This window comes from Lepus europaeus, chromosome 14 (assembly GCF_033115175.1).
Source record: "Lepus europaeus isolate LE1 chromosome 14, mLepTim1.pri, whole genome shotgun sequence".
Classification (NCBI taxonomy): domain Eukaryota; kingdom Metazoa; phylum Chordata; class Mammalia; order Lagomorpha; family Leporidae; genus Lepus; species Lepus europaeus.
The window spans coordinates 69,426,190-69,444,032 of NC_084840.1; the positions used below are offsets into that span (position 1 = coordinate 69,426,190).

Consider the following 17,843-nt stretch of genomic DNA (forward strand, 5'->3'; position numbering starts at 1 on the left):
CAAGTCTTTGGGCCCTGCACCCGCATGGGAGACCAGGAGAAGCACCTGGCTCCTGGCTTCGGATCAGCGCGATGCGCCGGCCGCAGCGGCCATTGGAGGGTGAACCAATGGCAAAAAGGAAGACCTTTCTCTCTGTCTCTCTCTCACTATCCACTCTGCCTGTCAAAAAAAAAAATTTTTTTTTTTCAGTGTAAAAATGTTTTAGGCCAGCGCCGTGACTTAACAGGCTAATCCTCCGCCTTGCGGTGCCAGCACACTAGGTTCTAGTCCCGTTCGGGGCGCCGGATTCTATCTCGGTTGCCCCTCTTCCAGGCCAGCTCTCTGCTATGGCCCAGGAAGGCAGTGGAGGATGGCCCAAGTGCTTGGGCCCTGCACCCGCATGGGAGACCGGGAGAAGCACCAGGCTCCTGGCTTCAGATCAGCACGATGCTCCGGCCGCAGCAGCCATTGGAGTGTGAACCAACGGCAAAAAAGAAGACCTTTCTCTCTGTGTCTCTCTCTCTCTCACTGTCTAACTCTGTCAAATAATTAAAAAAAAATTAATATTACCAACCCCCCAAAACGGGTTGGTAATCAGAATGGCTATTGAATCCATTCACTATTGAATATAGTAAAGCAGTGTGTGGGAAGCACTACGAAAAGGATAAAGGAGTCAAACTGATTAACAGAGCATTGCGACGTGTCAGGAAGATGTGTGCTATGAAGATGAATAAAAGTGTATTTATGCGACAGGGAACCTGTATAGGACATGTGACGTTGTATGCTTTGGAGAGGCTTGGAGCAATGAGCATGAACCAGATTACATGGTTCCTTCCAAGTTGTGTGAGGTTAGGAAGGAGAAATACTCCCTTGGTCCGCCTGTGTTTGAGAAACGATCTCCAGCTCTTAGGATTGTGATATTTTAGGGAAGCACTGAATAAATTGCTTGTAATTATATTTATGTATATCCATGTGTATCTTAGAGTATTTATGTGAATCTTAATTTCTGTCTTTAAGCAACGAAGTGGAGAATCTGTTAAAGTGCACCAACTTGATGTTGCAATTCCTTTGCATCTCAAAAGCCAGCTGAAGAAAGGTCCCCCACTTGGTGGAGGGGAAGGAGAGGCAGAGTCCACAGACACGATGCCATTTGTCATGTTAACAAGAAAAGGCAATAAACAGCAGGTAAGAACTGTCCACTGTGTGTTTCCAGCTGATTGTCAGGTATCAAGGATAAGGAATAGCTTTCTTTTCTATGTTCTGAAGTACCTCTGTTTTTTAAAGAGTTTTAAAATTTTTTTGAAAGAGTGACAGGGTGGGACAGAGCGAGACAGAGATTTTCTACTGCTCTACTCCCCAAATGGCTAAAACTGTTAGAGGTGGGCCAGGCCACAGCCAGGAACTTGGAACACTATCTGGGTCTCCCATGCAGATGACAGGAACCCAAGTACTCAGGCTGTCTGTCCATCATCCTACTGCTTCCCAGGTGCATTAGCAGAGAGCTGGATCAGAAATGGAGCAGCCAAGACTCAAACTAGGCCTTCCATATGGGATGCTAGTGTCACAGACGTTGGCTTAACCCACTTTGCCATGCACCAGCCCCATTTTTAAATTACCTTTTGCCTACAAAGGGAGAAGAGGTGGAAACTTTTCAAGTATTTGGTGGTAGACATTTTATCCATTAGATATATGGAAAACATCTGACTTTTACAGAATGAGTATTTTTTAGTGGAAAGGATAAATTTGAAATTCATATATGTGGCCGGCGCCGTGGCTCAACAGGCTAATCCTCCGCCTTGCGGCACCGGCACACCGGGTTCTAGTCCCGGTCGGGGCGCCAGATTCTGTCCCGGTTGCCCCTCTTCCAGGCCAGCTCTCCGCTATGGCCCGGGAGTGCAGTGGAGGATGGCCCAAGTGCTTGGGCCCTGCACCCCACGGGAGACCAGGATTAGCACCTGGCTCCTGCCTTTGGATCAGCGCAGTGCGCCGGCAGCAGCGCGCCAGCCGTGGTGGCCATTGGAGGGTGAACCAACGGCAAAGGAAGACCTTTCTCTCTGTGTCTCTCTGTCACTGTCCACTCTGCCTGTCGAAAATAAAAAAATAAAAAATTAAAAATTAAAAAAAGAAATTCATATATGTTTGTAAAAACATGTAAATAGTGTGACTTTCAGGGGGAAGGTTACAGAAACAAGTTGGGGAAAGAAAGGATAATGTGAACTAATACATCTGAATATGCTCGATTTCTGGGACTCCTGCAAAATATTGTTGTTTGAGTCCCAAGTCCTTCTCTTTCCCTCCTTCTTTCCCTTGTCTTACACATGGTCTCTAAACCAGCTCCCAAACCAAGCTGTTACTCTAGGTGACAGGACAGGGAACACCTGGCCTAGGGATGTATATAAGCCTGCAAAATCATTTGGTCTGGCCCTGCCAAGGCAACCACAGGTGGGACTTGAAATCAGTAATCTATAGCAGGCTAATTTTTAAGTTCATAATTTTGTGTGGCTTGCAAGTAATGTTATAAAAATTCAAATAACTCTGGGCAGATAAAAGTTTCCCCACCCTCTGCTCTAGGGATTCAAACGTTCATCCATCAGATACTTACTTTTAAATACTTTTTATTTTGCCAAACTTAATTTTTTAAATTTTTAAATTTTATTTGTTTGACAGAGAAATATCCCATTCGCTTATTCACTTTCCAGTTGCCCGCCACAGCCAGAGCTGGGTCAGACCAAGGCCAAGAGCCAGGAATTCAGTCTGAGTCTCCCACGTTGGCAGCAGAGACTCAAATACTCAAGCCATCGTCTAGTGCCTTCCAGGGTGTCCATTAGCAGGAATACGGAATGGAGAGCAGAAGTGGGACTCAAACTGAGGCACTCCAGGATGGAAGGTGGGCAGCCCAGCCACTGTGCCAAATACTTGCCCCATCAGATGTTTATTGGGCATTTTCTTTGTGCCAGATACTCCTGTAGATTCTTAGTGTTCAATAAAAGGACAGAGGCCCTGGGACCGGCCTTGCAACACAGCAGGTTAAACCTCCTCTTGGGATATGCACATCCGGTATCGGGATCCCTAGCATTGAGTTCCAGCACCACTGATTCCAGCTTCTGACTGATGCACACCTTGGGAAGCAGGTGATGATGGCCTAAGTACTTGGTTCCCTACCACCCTAATAGGTGATGGAGATGGAGGTCCTGGCTCCTGGCTTCAGTCTGGCCCGGCCTGGTCTGCTGCATGCATCTGAGGAGTGAACCTGCAGATGGAAGATCCCTGTGTCTGTCTTTTTATGCCTTTCAAATAAATAAACCTTTAAAAAAATAAAATAAAGACAAAGCCTCACCATCATGGAACTCAGATCCTCCTGAAACAGACATCTGTAGACAGTGAAGCGTGGTGTGGACAAGGAAGAGGCCATCTCTCAGACCCAGCTCTAGGGTGTGCCATGTACCATCAAGTTCAGCAAAATCTTTTCCTATTTTACTATTTCAGAAATGAGACTGCTTCTTAGAGTTGATGGAATCTTAAAATAATTGGCAGCAAATTTTTTCTTAGTGATTGAGTAAAAGCACGGTACATCTTAAATGTTATATTTTTATGAAAGATGGTGTCTACCACAATTGTCTTAGACAAATCCAATGCCTAGCTCCACATTCATTCACATAGTCATTTAACAGATGTTAAAACTGTTAACCTACATACCAGGAACCCCTATGTACAAACATACCCGTAGTCAACTAAAATAGCTCCTTTCTTGGAGAGCTTTCATTGTGATGTTGAGGGATAAATGATAAAAAATATACCTAAAGTCAGGTTAGTAATAGTGTTGTGAAGAAAAAGCAAGATGAGAGGATAGAAGATAGGGATTGGAACAGATCGTCAGAGGGAGACGGCTATTGTAGATAGGATACTTGGAGAACTGTGTCATGAGTGATCATCTGCGATTGAAAGGATATTCTGGCCGGCGCTGCGGCTCAATAGGCTAATCCTCCGCCTGCGGTGCCGGCACACCGGGTTCTAGTCCCAGTCGGGGTGCCGGATTCTGTCCCGGTTGCTCCTCTTCCAGGCCAGCTCTCTGCTATGGCCCGGGAGTGCAGTGGAGGATGGCCCAAGTCTTTGGGCCCTGCACCCACATGGGAGACCAGGGAAAGCACCTGGCTCCTGGCTTTGTTTTTTTTTTTTTTTTTTTTTTAAACTTTTATTTAATGAATATAAATTTCCAAAGTATAGCCCATGGGTTACAATGGCTTCCCCCCTCCCATAACTTCCCTCCCACCCGCAATCCTCCCCCTTCCCGCTCCCTTTCCCCTTCCATTCATGTAAAGATTCATTTTCAATTCTCTTTGTATACAGAAGATCAGTTTAGTATATATTAGGTAAAGATTTCAACATTTTGCCCATATAGCAACACAAAGTGAAAAAACTACCATTGGATTACTAATTATAGCATTAAATAGCAATGTACAGCACATTAAAGACAGAGATCCTACATAATTTTTTTTTCAAATTAATTAATTTTCTATGCCATTTCCATTTTAACACCAGGTTGTTTTTTTTTTCATTTCCAATTATCTTTATATACAGAAGATCAATTCAGTATATAATTAGTAAAGACCTCATCAGTTTGTGCCCACACAGAAACGCAAAGTATAAAAATACTGTTTCAGTACTAGTTATAGCATCACTTCGCTTTAGACGACACATTAGGGACAGATCCCACATGGGGTGTAAGTACACAGTGACTCCTGTTGCTGATTTAACAATTTGACACTCCTGTTCATGGCGTCAGTAATCTCCCTAGGCTCTAGTCATGAGTTGCCAGGGCTATGGAAGCCTTTAGAGTTCGCTGACTTCGATCTTATTCCGATAGGGTCATAGTCAAAGTGGAAGTTCTCTCCTCCCTTCGGAGAAGGGTACCTCCTTCTTTGATGGCCCCGTTCTTTCCACTGGGATCTCACTCACAGAGATCATTCATTTAGGTCTTTTTTTTTTTTTTTTCCATGATATCTTGGCTTTCCATGCCTGCTATACTCTCATGGGCTCTTCAGCCAGATCTGAATGCCTTGGGGGCTGATTCTGAGGCCGGAGTGTTGTTTAGGACATCTGCCATCCTATGAGTCTGCTGTGTATCCCACTTCCCATGTTGGATCTTTCTCTCCCTTTTTGATTCTATCAGTTAGTATTAGCAGATACTTGTCTTGTTTGTGTGATCTCTTTGACTCTTAGACCTATCAGAACTATCAATTGTGAGCTGAAATTGATCACTTGGACTAGTGCGATGGCATTGGTACATGCCATCTTGATGGGATTGTGTTGGAATCCCCTGGCACATTTCTAACTCCACCATTTGCGGCCAGTCCGATTGAGCATGTTCCAAATTGTTCATCTCCTCCCTCTCTTTTTCCACTCTTAGATTTAACAGGGATCACTTTTCAGTTAAAATTTAAACACCTAAGAATAATTGTGTTAATTACTGAGTTCAACCAATAGTACTAGAACAACAACAACAACAAATACTAAAAAGGATAAAGTATTACATTGTACATCTAAAGTCAGGACAGGAGCTGATCAGTTCATTGTTGCTTATAGTGTCCATTTCACTTAACAGGTTTCCCCTTTGGCGCTCAGTTGTCACCGATCAGGGAAAACAAATGATATTTTTCTCTTTGGGACTGGCTTAATTCACTCAGCATGATGTTTTCCAGATTGCTCCATCTTGTTGCAAATGACTGGGTTTCGTTGTTTCTTACTGCTGTATAGTATTCTATGGAGTACATGTCCCATAATTTCTTTATCCAGTCTACTGTTGATGGGCATTTGGGTTGGTTCCAGGTCTTAGCTATTGTGAATTGAGCTGCAATAAACATTAATGTGCACTGGCTTTGGATCAGCACGGTGCGCTGTCTGCAGCAGCGATTGGAGGGTGAACCAACGGCAAAGGAAGACCTTTCTCTCTGTCTCTCTCTCACTGTCCACTCTGCCTGTCAAAAAATTTTAAAAAATAAAAAAAAAAAAAAGGATATTCTGTCCCCACCCCACCCAGGACAACCTCAAGAGAATTAATACCTTGGGTAGTTGTTATCTCTGCTTTTGTCAGGTAACTTCTTGTTTACACAAGGCTTCAAAGTTGTACAAGATACCATTATTTCACTATACTGCAAGTAAATCTTTTTTTTTTTTTAAAGATTCATTTATTTATTTGAAAGTCAGAGTTACACAGAGAGAGAAGAGGCAGAGAGAGAGAGAGTCAAAAGATCTTCCATCCGCTGGTTCACTTCCCAGTTGGCCGCAATGACCGGAGCTGGGCTGATCTGGAGCCAGGAGCTTCTTCCAGATCTCCCACACGGGTGCAGGGGCCCAAGGACTTGGAACATCTTCTTCTGCTTTCCTAGGCCATAGCAGAGAGGGGGATTGGAAGTGAAGCATCTGGGACATGAACAGGTGCCCCTATGGGATGGGGGCACTGCAGGCAGTGGCCCTCCCCACTGTGCAACAGCACCAGCCCCAGTAAATCTTTTTTTTAAGCTTCATGGTTTTTTTATTTGACAGGCAGAGTTAGAGAGAAAGAAATCTTCCATCTGGTACACTCCCCAAATGGCCACAAAGGCTGGGCTGGGTTAGGCCCAAGCCAGGAGCTAGGAACTTCATCTGGGTCTCCTACGTGGGTTTAGGGCCTCAAGCACTTGGGCCATCCTCCGCTGGTTTCCCAGGCACATTAGCAGGGAGCTACATTGGAAATGGAACAACCAGGACTTGAACTGGCGCCCATATGGGATGCTGACTCTGCAGGTGACTGCTTAACCCACTGTGTCACAGCACTGGCCTCATATACTGCACGTAAATCTTGATTACTGACTGTGTACCAGTTAGAAACACGGGATAAACTTTACATCATGGCTTATGTTACTGAAAACTAACTCTGAGTTCTGTGTGAATCATTGCTGTGTCTTCCTGAGATATTGCCATTGTCAGATCTTGCCTGTACCCCAGGCTCTAAGTAGGCTTTACTATATGTTCAGGAAATATCTCATCCCCCTTCCATAGACCAGGCACTTTAAAGTGCTCTGGCACTTTACCAGTCCGTTGTCTTCCACTCTTAGCTCTGGAAAAAATAAAAGATTTTTGTTGTTGATGGTGACGCTGTTGGTGGTGAGTTCTCTAAACCTGGTTTTGTACCTAAATCTTTGTCAAAACTGCCCTTTACAGAGCACATGGAACTGCTAATTCACCACTGTTACCAGGATTCTCAAATCCCAGAAACTTTGCCTCGGGGTAGAGGGGTGGGTAGGGTAGAGGTGGCTGGATTGCTGAATTCCTGAACTAGACTTCTTTTTCAGTCATCACATGTTCAATCTCGTTTGTTATCTTTTTGTTGTAAAGCTCTCAAATCATGTACCTCCCCATTCCTACCACCAGCTTTTCTTAGCATAAAAGAGAGGAGAGCTGTGTGTGTGTCTGTGTGTCTGTGTGTAAGGCAGTGTATGGGAACTTCAGTGAGAAATTCCTTGGTACCCATTCTTGTACTGCCACTAAAAAATGGTATTACATTGGCATACTTCTTGGTCCTTTAGGAACATCAATGTCTTTTTTAAAGATCAAATTATAGAATAGTAAATAATCAGCTTTCCTTTTTACTCCCTTTTTTTGAGGTGTGCATGAAAATTCATAGTCACCATTGTCTACTTGTACATTCCTGCTGGATCCTTTGTAGAGCACAGAGATTGAAAATAAGGTGAATCAAAGCCTACCTTATAAAACTTCAGAGCTTTGAAAAATAGATTAATTTCAGGAACCTGAAATTCTAAATTACATGGGCCAAAATAAGACTATTTGGGGTTCCAAGTGGATAGATTATAAACTGTTTGTCTCATATAACTTTATACAAAATGAGGAGTTTGGGGGCAGGTATTGTGGATCATGAGTTAAACCACCACTTGGGATGTCCACATCCCATATCAGAGTGCCATTTTGAGTGTCCCAGCTGCGCTACTTCCTATTCAGCTTCCTGTTAATGCTCCTGGGAAGGCAGTAGATGATGGCCCAACTACTTGGGTTCCTACCACCCACATAAGAGACCAATTTGGAGTTCCTACCTCCTGACTTCAGCATGGCCCAGCCCTGCCATGTGGGAAGTGATCCACTGGATGGAAGGTCTCCATCTCCATCTCTTGTTTCTATCTGGTGAATGTGTGTGTGTGTGTGTGACTCTGCCTTTCAAGTAAATAATCTTTAGAAAAAATAAAACACCAGCTCTTAAGCATTTAAAAAAAAAAAAAAGAGGGGTTCAAAGTCCCACTTATTAAAATGTGAAGTTTAGTTTTAATGTTTAATACTTCATTGAACTTTAAAAATCTTACAAACATGAAATAAAAATTATTAAGTAAATTTTCAACTGTTAGGAACATTATTGAGATTTTAGAAAATGCTCAATTTTAGGAACATTACTTGAAGAAACATCATTGGTATTTTGTGGCCTGAAAAAGAAAGTGTATTTTGTTCTGATTTTTATTTCTTTATTTGCCTTTTGGGTGTTGGCTCTTTGGGTGCAACGGTTTTTCTACAAATGTGAAATGTGTTGCCTTATAGGAATCTTTCATTTTTAATGAAAGATCTCTTTGTGCATCAAAATTTGTGCCCAGAAATAACTTCTGTTGTAGTCATTAGGAATAAAAAAAAATTTATACCAATAAAGTGAGTAGTTGAAGAGAAAAAGATAATACTGTTTTTAATTTCCTTGTAGATTTAGATATTTGTGAATGACAAAAATGAATTTAAATTAAATAATAAATTCATTAAAACAAAAATATAATGTTTTAAAGAGCTTTTTGATTTCACATGCGTAATTTATAGCTTAGTAGTTGCAGTTAAACCATCTTTGGCAGTTAATATTTATTAGGAGTCATGATTTGCTGTGTTTTGACTGGAGTAGTTGATGTCTAGCACAGTAATTTGAAATTATTATATGCTTTTATACATACATATTTTGTCAAAATTCAATTATAGTTATGGTTGGTTTTCAGATGCAGCCTAAATCACCTTTACTGATGTTACCACGTTCCAGGAAATTTAGTTTGAGTGAATTTAATCATTTTGTCATCTAATTTGCTGTTAAAATAGAAGTATCTTCTAAGAGTGTATTAACAGCTTTATAGTACAGGCATTTGGCAAGGGTTCTGTCTCTAAATCTGTCTCTTTATTTCTCTAAATTTAATACTGTGTTATTTTTAAGTATGTAATAGTTGAGAACTTTTCCTTTTATAAAGCTTGTCTTAGGTCGTAAAACATGTTTTGTTCATCTTTTATTATTTTTCTTTGGAAGATGTAAATGCAGAAATTGTTAGTCATAAATGAATAGAAAGCCTTAATTTTTCACATTTTTAGGTCAACTTCATTAGAAAGTTTCTTTATAATATTGTATGCTGTTTCAGTAGCATGATTTGTGCCATCATCATTAGCCTCACTACTGAATTCTAAGTAAGTTTGAAATTTTATCACCCAAAACCTAATAAGAGGGAAAATGGGCCACTCTTTTATTTTTAAGTTTATTTATTTATTTATTTGACAGAGTTAGACAGTAAGAGACAGAGAGAAAGGTCTTCCTTCCGTTGGTTCACACCCCTAAGTGGCCACTATGGCCGGCACTGCACCAATCCAAAGCCAGGAGCCAGGTGCTTCTTCCTGGTCTCCCACGTAGGTGCAGGGGCCCAAGCACTTGGGCCATCCTCCACTGCCTTCCCTGGCCACAGCAGAGAGCCGGACTGGAAGCAGCTGGGACTAGAACCCGGCACCCATATGGGATGCCAGCGCCGCAGGTGGAGGATTAGCCAAGTGAGCCACAGCGCCGGCCCCCTTATTTTTAAGTTTTTAATGCGATGACAGATAAACAAATACATCTTAGAGTCGCAGCTTCCGGTTTCATGATGATCAAGAAATTAACTACTGACATTTCTTCCTTTTGCTTGTGTATATTTAGTAATAAGCAATTTCCTCTGTATTTGCCTGATTGTTTTAAGACCAGTCAGTGTAGCCACTGAGAAGAAAACTAACCAACTGATTAAGGATTATAATGTTGGAGTCTGTAATTTACATTAAGAGACTCGACTTTTACCTCCTCCTTTGCTCTTGCCATTTCAAAGAAGGTATCTTAATTGATACTTGGAATAAAAGTGACTTAAAATGTTCTCAAAACCTAATAGAGGGCTCGGCGCCGTGCCTCACTTGGCTAATCCTCCACCTGCGGCGCCAGCATCCCATATGGGTGCCGGTTCTATTCCCAGTTGCTTCTCTTCCAGTCCAGCTCTCTGCTGTGGCCCAGGAGGGCAGTGGAGGATGGCCCAAGTGCTTGGGCCGCTGCACCCGTGTGGGAGACCAGGAAGAAGCTCCTGGCTCCTGGCTTCAGATCAGCGTGGCGCCAGCTGTAGCGGCCTTTTGTGGTTGAACCAACGGAAGGAAGACCTTTCTCTCTGTCTCTCTCTCTCTCACTAACTCTGTCAAATTAAAAAACAAAAACAAAAACAAAAAAACTAAGATACTTTGTATTTCACTGAGAAAATAACACTTCCCAGAATTCCTGTCTCTGATTAAGGTAATAATTATGATGACAACAGCAATAATAGCTGGAATTTATTGAATTGTTAATATATTCCAGATATTTTTCTTTTATATGCCATCCTAGCTTTAAAATTTTTGTATTCCTTTATGTAGCTCTGTGTTTGTTAATATAGACAAACATATCCGTACCTCTTATATACTGCTAACTACTCATGGTTATTCTATTAAGAGAAGATTGGAAAATTGCTTTACTTCAAACCTTTACTGTGGATACCATTCTCATTTTTTGGAGAGAAAGTTGTAATCTTTCTCTAGAATTTGTAATAACTTTCCATGTTGTCATAAAAATTTGGCCCAATTCTGTTAATGGTACCTTTTTTTTTTTTTTTTTTAAGGTTTACTTATTTGAAGGAGAGTTAAAGAGATATAGGGATCTTCCTTCACTTGTTCACTTCCCAAATGACCACAACAGCTGGAACTGGGCCAGGCCAAAGCCAGGAGCTTCATCCCAGTCTTCCACATTGGTGGCTGGGGCCCAAGCACTTCAGTCGAGCAGCTAGGACTCAAACCAGTGCAGATGCCAGCATCACAGGCAGCCTCTTAACCTGCTGCGCCACAACGGGCAGCCCCCGTAATGCCTATGAAGTGGAACTTTTCTTTACTAATCATTCATTGCATCTGGGTTTGAAAATACAAGTGCAGTAGAATGCTTTCTACACGAGTAGTGCTGAAAGGAAAGAATTTCTCTATGAATTACTAATGGTACCTCATGGTAACCTACTGTTTAAGAGGTATTCATTTCACATGTTATATATATTTGTATGGTTAAGGAGTTTGGCAGAAAATTTATTTTGAGCTGACTTTTTAATTCACTTACTTTTTAGATATCTTCCTGTATTTTGAAAAATAAAGAGAAGGATGGGTTATTTTCTTGCTTTTGTTAGTGGAAATGAACAATTGGGGCCAGTCCTGTTTGGATATAAATGCATCCCTGATAACAGATTACAAAATAGGCAAAATGACAGGTGTACAGAAGTAATTAAAGATTACAGTTTTCTAGGAGTGGGTGTTCAAGCCTAGTAGTTAAGACATGAAAATGATGCAGATTATGATTTGCTGTATAAAAATAGCCACTCTGACAATTACCCATGTATGGCGGGTTCTACAGGGTGGAAAATTGTTCCTTGTTGCTAGATATGTGCTTCCAGCAGGGTGCAGTGACAGGAACTTCTTCTTAGGGAGGTTGAACTCCGTGGCCTTTCACTTCTTATCCAGTCCTACTGCATATTGTCTCAATCATAGTAATACTAGTAGCTATTCCCAGATGTTTTTAGTTACTACTGTCTAATTTATAGCAAATGAAAGACATTATTATTTTTCTGAACTCATTTAACTATGAAATCTGTTTCTTTTGATTTTTTTCAGACTATTTATGATTCTTAGTTTTTATTTTCTATTTATTTTTTTCAGTTTAAGATTCTTAACGTGCCCATGTCTTCTCAACTTGCTGCAAATCATTGGAACCAGCAACAGGCAGAACAAGAAGAAAGGATGAGAATGAAAAAGCTTACACTAGATATCAATGAACGGCAAGAACAAGAAGATTATCAAGGTATAAAATTATTTGTAAAAAATGGAAAATTCTGATGCTTTTCTGAGTGTTTTATATATAGAGAATCAAAAATATTATCTTACCTTTTTGTGTCACATTTGTCTATACTGAGAAAATTAATTTTTTTTAAGATTTTATTTATTGGAGAGGTAGAATTAGAAAGAGAGGGAGAGACAGAAAGGTCTTCCATCTGCAGGTTCACTCCCCAAATGACCGCAATGGCAATCCAAAGCCAGGAGCCAGGAGCTTCTTCTGGGTCTCCCACGTAGGTGCAGGGGCCCAAACACTTGGGCTATCTTTAACTGCTTTCCCAGGCCATAGCACAGAGCTGGATCAGAAGAGGAGCAGCTAGGAAACGAACTCATATGGCACCACAGGCAGAGGCTTAGCCTACTATGCCACAACAACAGCCTGGAGAAGTTAATTTTTTAAGATAAATTTGGGGACTGGCTCTGTGGTACAGTGGGTTAAGCTGTGGCCTGCACAGCACCCATATGGGTGCTGATTTGAGTCCTGTTTGCTCCACTGCCGATCCATTTACTTGCTAATATGCCTAAGAAAGCTGTGGAAGATGGCACAAGTCCCTGGGCCCCTGCACCCACGTGGGAGACCTGGAAGAAGCTCCTGGCTCTTGACTTTGGTCTGTCCTATCCCTGACTGTTGTGGCCATTTGGGAAGTGATACAGCAGACGGAAGATTCTCTCTGTCCCTCCTTTTCTCTCTCTGTACCTTTGCCTTTCAAATAAATAAATATATCATTTTTTTTACATTTGATTTTATTTATTTGAAAGGCAGAGTGAAAGAGATGAAGAAAAACCATCTATCCTCTGTTTTATTCCCCAGATGGACATAATGGCCAGGCTGAAGCCAGGAGCTGGAACTCTATTTGAGTCTCCCAAATGTTTGGGCCATCCTTTGCTGCTTTCCCAGAGCATTTGTTAGATAGGAAATGAAGCAGGTGAAACTCAACAGGCACTCTGATATGGGATGCCAGCATCAGAAGTGGCAGCTTAATCCATGATGCCACAATGCTGGCCCCAAGAAGTTAATTTTTTTAAATATATTTTAAAAATTTTTATTTGAAAGACAGAGTTACAGAGAGAGGGATAAACAGAGCTCTTCCATCCACTGGTTCATTCCCCAAATGGCTGTGATGACCAGAGCTGGTCCATGCCAGAGCCAGGAGCTTTTTCCTGGTTTCCCACATGGATCCAGGGGCCCAAGTACTTGGGCCATCCTGCCCTGCGTTCTCAGGCTCATTAGCAGGGAGCTGGATCATAACAGAGTCCATGGACTTCATAAGCCATCCTTTTGGCATTCCTGTGATATGCAGATTTTAGAGTCACAGTGATGTTTAGTATAACGTTTTTGTACAGCAGTGTGTTTCATAAACTGCTGTCTGTTCAAGAGTATTGTGTGAATAAATATTTGTGATTTGGTTTTCTACCTTTAAATCCAACTTAGCACCTTTCTTAGCTCCTCTAATAATGACTCTGTCCTTTGTTCTAGGCCCTGTCTAGTGCACTTGGGCCTCATTCCTTTGTAATCATAACCTCTACTCTACCACCAATGGCTCTACTCCCAACCTGTGTGTACTGATGGTCCTCTTCCCCACTTAATGCTGTATAATTGTTCAAACCTGGTAAATGCCACTCTTAGGATCATTGGTTACTATCCTCACTCTGTCTTTTATGACCTTGTCTAAATATGATCAGAGTCGGTAAACTTGGAAGGCTTCCATAGCCTTGGCAACTCATGACGACAGCCTAGGGTGGTTACTGGCGCCATAAACTAGAGTGTCAATTTGTTGGGTCAACAACAGGAGCCACTGTGCAGTTGCTCCTCATGTGGGATCTCTGTCCTTAATGTGCTGTACATTGTGATTTAATGCTATAACTAGTACTCAAACAGTATGTTTCACTTTGTGTTTCTATGTGGGTGCAAACCGTTGAAATCTTTATACTAAATTGATCTTCTGTATATAAAGAGAATTGAAAATGAATCTTAATGCAAATGGAAGGGGAGAGGGAGCGGGAGAGGGGAGGGTTGCGGGTGGGAGGGAAGTTATGGGAGGGGGAAGCCATTGTAATCCATAAGCTGTACACTGGAAATTTATATTCATTAAATAAAAGTTAAAAAAAAAAAAAAGATTCCTTTCTCCCAATTGATACCTAGTGTTCATAATAATAGCCAACAGTAAGTGCTTAATGTAGTCAAATTAATGAGATACTCTTTTCATGTACTTTTTTTTTAAAGATTTATTTATTTATTTGAAAGAGTTAGATCTTCCATCTGCTGGTTCACTCCTCAAATGCCACAATGACCAGAGCTGGGCCAGTCCGAAGCCAGGAGCCAGGAACTTCTGGGTCTCCCACTCGGGTTCAGGGGCCCAATCGCTTGGGTCATCTTCTATGGCTTTCCCAGGCCATAGCAGAGAGCTGGATTGGAAGAGGAACAGCCAGGACTCCAACTGGTGCCCATTTGGAATGCTGGCACTGAAGGCAGCAGCTTTACCCACTATGCCACAGTGCTGGCCCCATTTCATGTAGTTTTCAAAGCATGCAGTCCTCACAATAATCCATGAGATAAATGTTAATATTATTTGTATTTTACCTTTAGAACAATGAACCTGAAGGCTGGTAGCTAGTAAGTGGCGTGGTGGGGACTTCAATAGTCTAGCTCCAAACACTAAGCTCTTAGCTGCTCTGTACTGTACCCCTTCTTTGGCCCCTTTACTGCTTCAAGACACACAGGGCCAAATTCACAGAAGGGGGACTGTTGGGTATTAGAAGTATCTCCTCTTTTGGTGTGCTCTTTAAAATACGTTGTTATCATCTTAGTCTGGTATAATGGCTGTTTTTCACTAGTCAGCTACCTGATGAGACAGACTTGATCTCCTGACATTTTAGTTGCTTAACAAGGGGAGTACCTTTATAAGAGTTAGCAGTGTTTTCTTTTTTTTCTCTTAATTTCAGAAATGTTACAGTCTCTTGCACAGCGCCCAGCTCCAGCAAACACCAATCGTGAGCGGCGGCCTCGTTACCAACATCCAAAGGGAGCACCTAATGCAGATCTAATCTTTAAGACTGGTGGGAGGTAAAGTGATCTTTACTTATTTCTTCATAGCTGTTTGCTTGTCATGGTGTCCACAGCAAGCAATTCAAGAATTCTGGACACTCAGTGATGAAGGCCTAGTTATTAGCAAAGTGGAGAAGTCTTTGAATTGTAGATTTTTAAGAAAGAAAACCTGTTTCATACAGTAGCTATAGCTGTTTCTCAGAAAGGCATTAGCTTCAGCCAGATCTTGGCTTTCAGTCTTAGCAGGCTTCTCGTGTGGAAAGGACGAGTTACAGATAGTTTGAAAGAAATCACAGGGTTTATGTAAGAATTTCCCAGGTCAGGGTTACTTAATCTCAGTGTTTACAAAGGCTAAAAGGTCTGTCTGCTGGACTTCCAAGCATGTAGGTAGAGTTTGTTCTGAGCTAGGTTTGTTGTTTGTTTTGTTTTTTAAGTTATAAAATTTCCTGATGGAATGCATATCGATTCCACTTAAAATAAACTTGAATTGTTTAATATGAAATAATGAAAAGGCTAAAGTCTAAGGAATTTCATATTACAAATGTTCCTAATAAGGCCTCTTTGATCTTTTTTCAAGGATAGGTTATTTAAAGTTTTTTGGAACATGACCTAAAGACACATACCATGAACTCAATTTTCTGTCTTGTGGTTGAGTTACAATCAGAAGTGACAGTGGTGTCTTCTGCCTGTAGCAGTTTCATCCACTCTAGGAATTAGTGTTTATATTGAGAATATATAGCAACCTGGGGTGTTACTCTGTTGTTGGGGCTGGTGGAGAAAGTGTGGAAGGGAGAGTTCTGGGCTCAGCAGAATTGGATTATCATTGAAGAGAGTAGCACCTTTTTACTCACTGAACATATTTGTGTGTCCTGATAACACTATTTAAACTGTGTGCTCAGATAACTGATTTGTCATGGCGATTTGAGATCTGTTCATTAACATCTGTTGAGTGTGATTTTTAAAAAAAAATTTTTCAAAATAAAAATATACAGGCACATCTAATTAAACATAATAGGATATTAGATTATTTTAATTATCAAAACTTCACTAAAGTGCTTTAATTAAGCCTGTTTTACAGCTGCTAAAATAGATAAATTAGCTGCTAGGTTAATAGGCGATGAAAAATATGAATTTTTCCTTTTTTGCATTTTCTTAGAGCGACTTTAAATATAGGCTATAGTGTGATCCCTTCTTTAGAATATTCTATTTTAGAATATTAGATATATATATTTAAATGTGGATTATTTAGAATATATTCTATTAGAATATTCTTATCTTTCTATTTTCTGGCAACTTCATATGTCCAGTTACTTAAAAGCTGTTTCTGCTCTAGTTATTTATTTATTTTAAACTCCATGAGTCTGTTAAGTACAAAGCATTTCTTAGGTAGTAGGAAGCAAAGATAAATATGGAGAGCAAATTTGCAGACTTACTTAGGCTACGGTAAACATGTATGTGCACACAGAATGCCTGTCTTAGGTTGCTACCAGTAGTTGTTTTTTAAAATTCTTTTTGTTTCCCTTTCCCCCATTGGAAGAATTGGCCACACTTGTTCTTTCTTTTTCACTTCCACTCACTGTGTGACTTTACCCCTGCCATTTTGCTGAAGCCACCTTGGCCAGGGTCACCGCCTCCTCTGACTGCCTCACGGAGTCGTCTCTTGTGTCGTGTCTCGGGGACACTTCTCACTATGGTGCCTTCTCTTGGCTTCTATAACTCCACTGGCTTCTTGTTTTTTCCCTTTTTTCTTTGACCCTACCGAGTTCTGCCTGCAGGCGTCTGTACCCACAGCTCAGCCTCCATCCTCCTCTCTTCTTCTCTTACTGTTCTGCTTTCCATGGGAGATGTCATTTCTCCTGGCTCCGTTACCGTTCAGATTTTGCACTTCAGTTTGTGACCGTCTGTCTCTGTCCCTCAGAAACAAACTTGAGAGTGTCCCCTGTCCTGGGCCCTGTTCTCCCTTTCACTCTGTGGTATACACTAGAAAGGGAAGTTTCGTTTTTGACTCCTCCCTCTGCCTCCATCCCACATCTAGTTAATTAACAAATCCTCTGCATTCTACTACTAATGGCTCTCATACTGGATGATTTTATTTCCACCCCACTGCCAAGACTCTGGATCAAGTTACCATTCTTTGTCATTTGGATTATTGCCACAGATTTCTCACCGACTCCTTTGTCTCCCGTTTCAACACCTTCCATCCAGTTCGTTCTCTCTGCTGTACTGGTGTTCTTTCTAAGATGCAAATCTGATATCTGACTATGTGAGCCCTTCTGCTTAAAATCCTCCTGTAACTCTGTAGGGTTTGTAGAATAAAGTCCAAAGCTCTCAACTCATTTAACAAGGCCCTGTGTGATATGGGTGTATTTGCGTTACTGGCTTCGTATTTTGCTGTTCTTTCCCCTACTCCAACCAAGCTGGCCTTTCTGTTCTCTGTTCTTCTTTGCCTCTCCCTGGAACAGCTTCCTACTTTTCCCCCTGAGTAACTTGTTCCTTCCTCAGGTCTCCTTTTGACATTCTGAAGTCTGACGTAGGTCAGTGAGGATATGCTGCCATGACTCAGTGTTTTTCCACACACCTTGTCCGGCTTCCTTACTGTTGGCTTGTCTCTATCCCCCATGAGATTAAA

General features: G+C 41.3%; 1 protein-coding gene across 2 annotated transcripts in view; it reads left to right on the forward strand.

The window, feature by feature from the left end:
- Positions 1-17,843, forward strand: part of UPF2 (UPF2 regulator of nonsense mediated mRNA decay) — a 131,165-nt gene that overhangs the window by 110,060 nt on the left and 3,262 nt on the right. Inside the window, exons 19-21 of one of the 2 annotated variants that reach the window (XM_062210910.1) lie at positions 997-1,164; positions 11,995-12,136; positions 15,112-15,232. In XM_062210910.1, coding sequence (XP_062066894.1) covers positions 997-1,164; positions 11,995-12,136; positions 15,112-15,232 — 431 coding nt within the window. Of the gene's footprint in view, positions 1-996; positions 1,165-11,994; positions 12,137-15,111; positions 15,237-17,843 lie in introns of those variants that run through there. The other variant, XM_062210911.1, reaches the window with a different exon arrangement.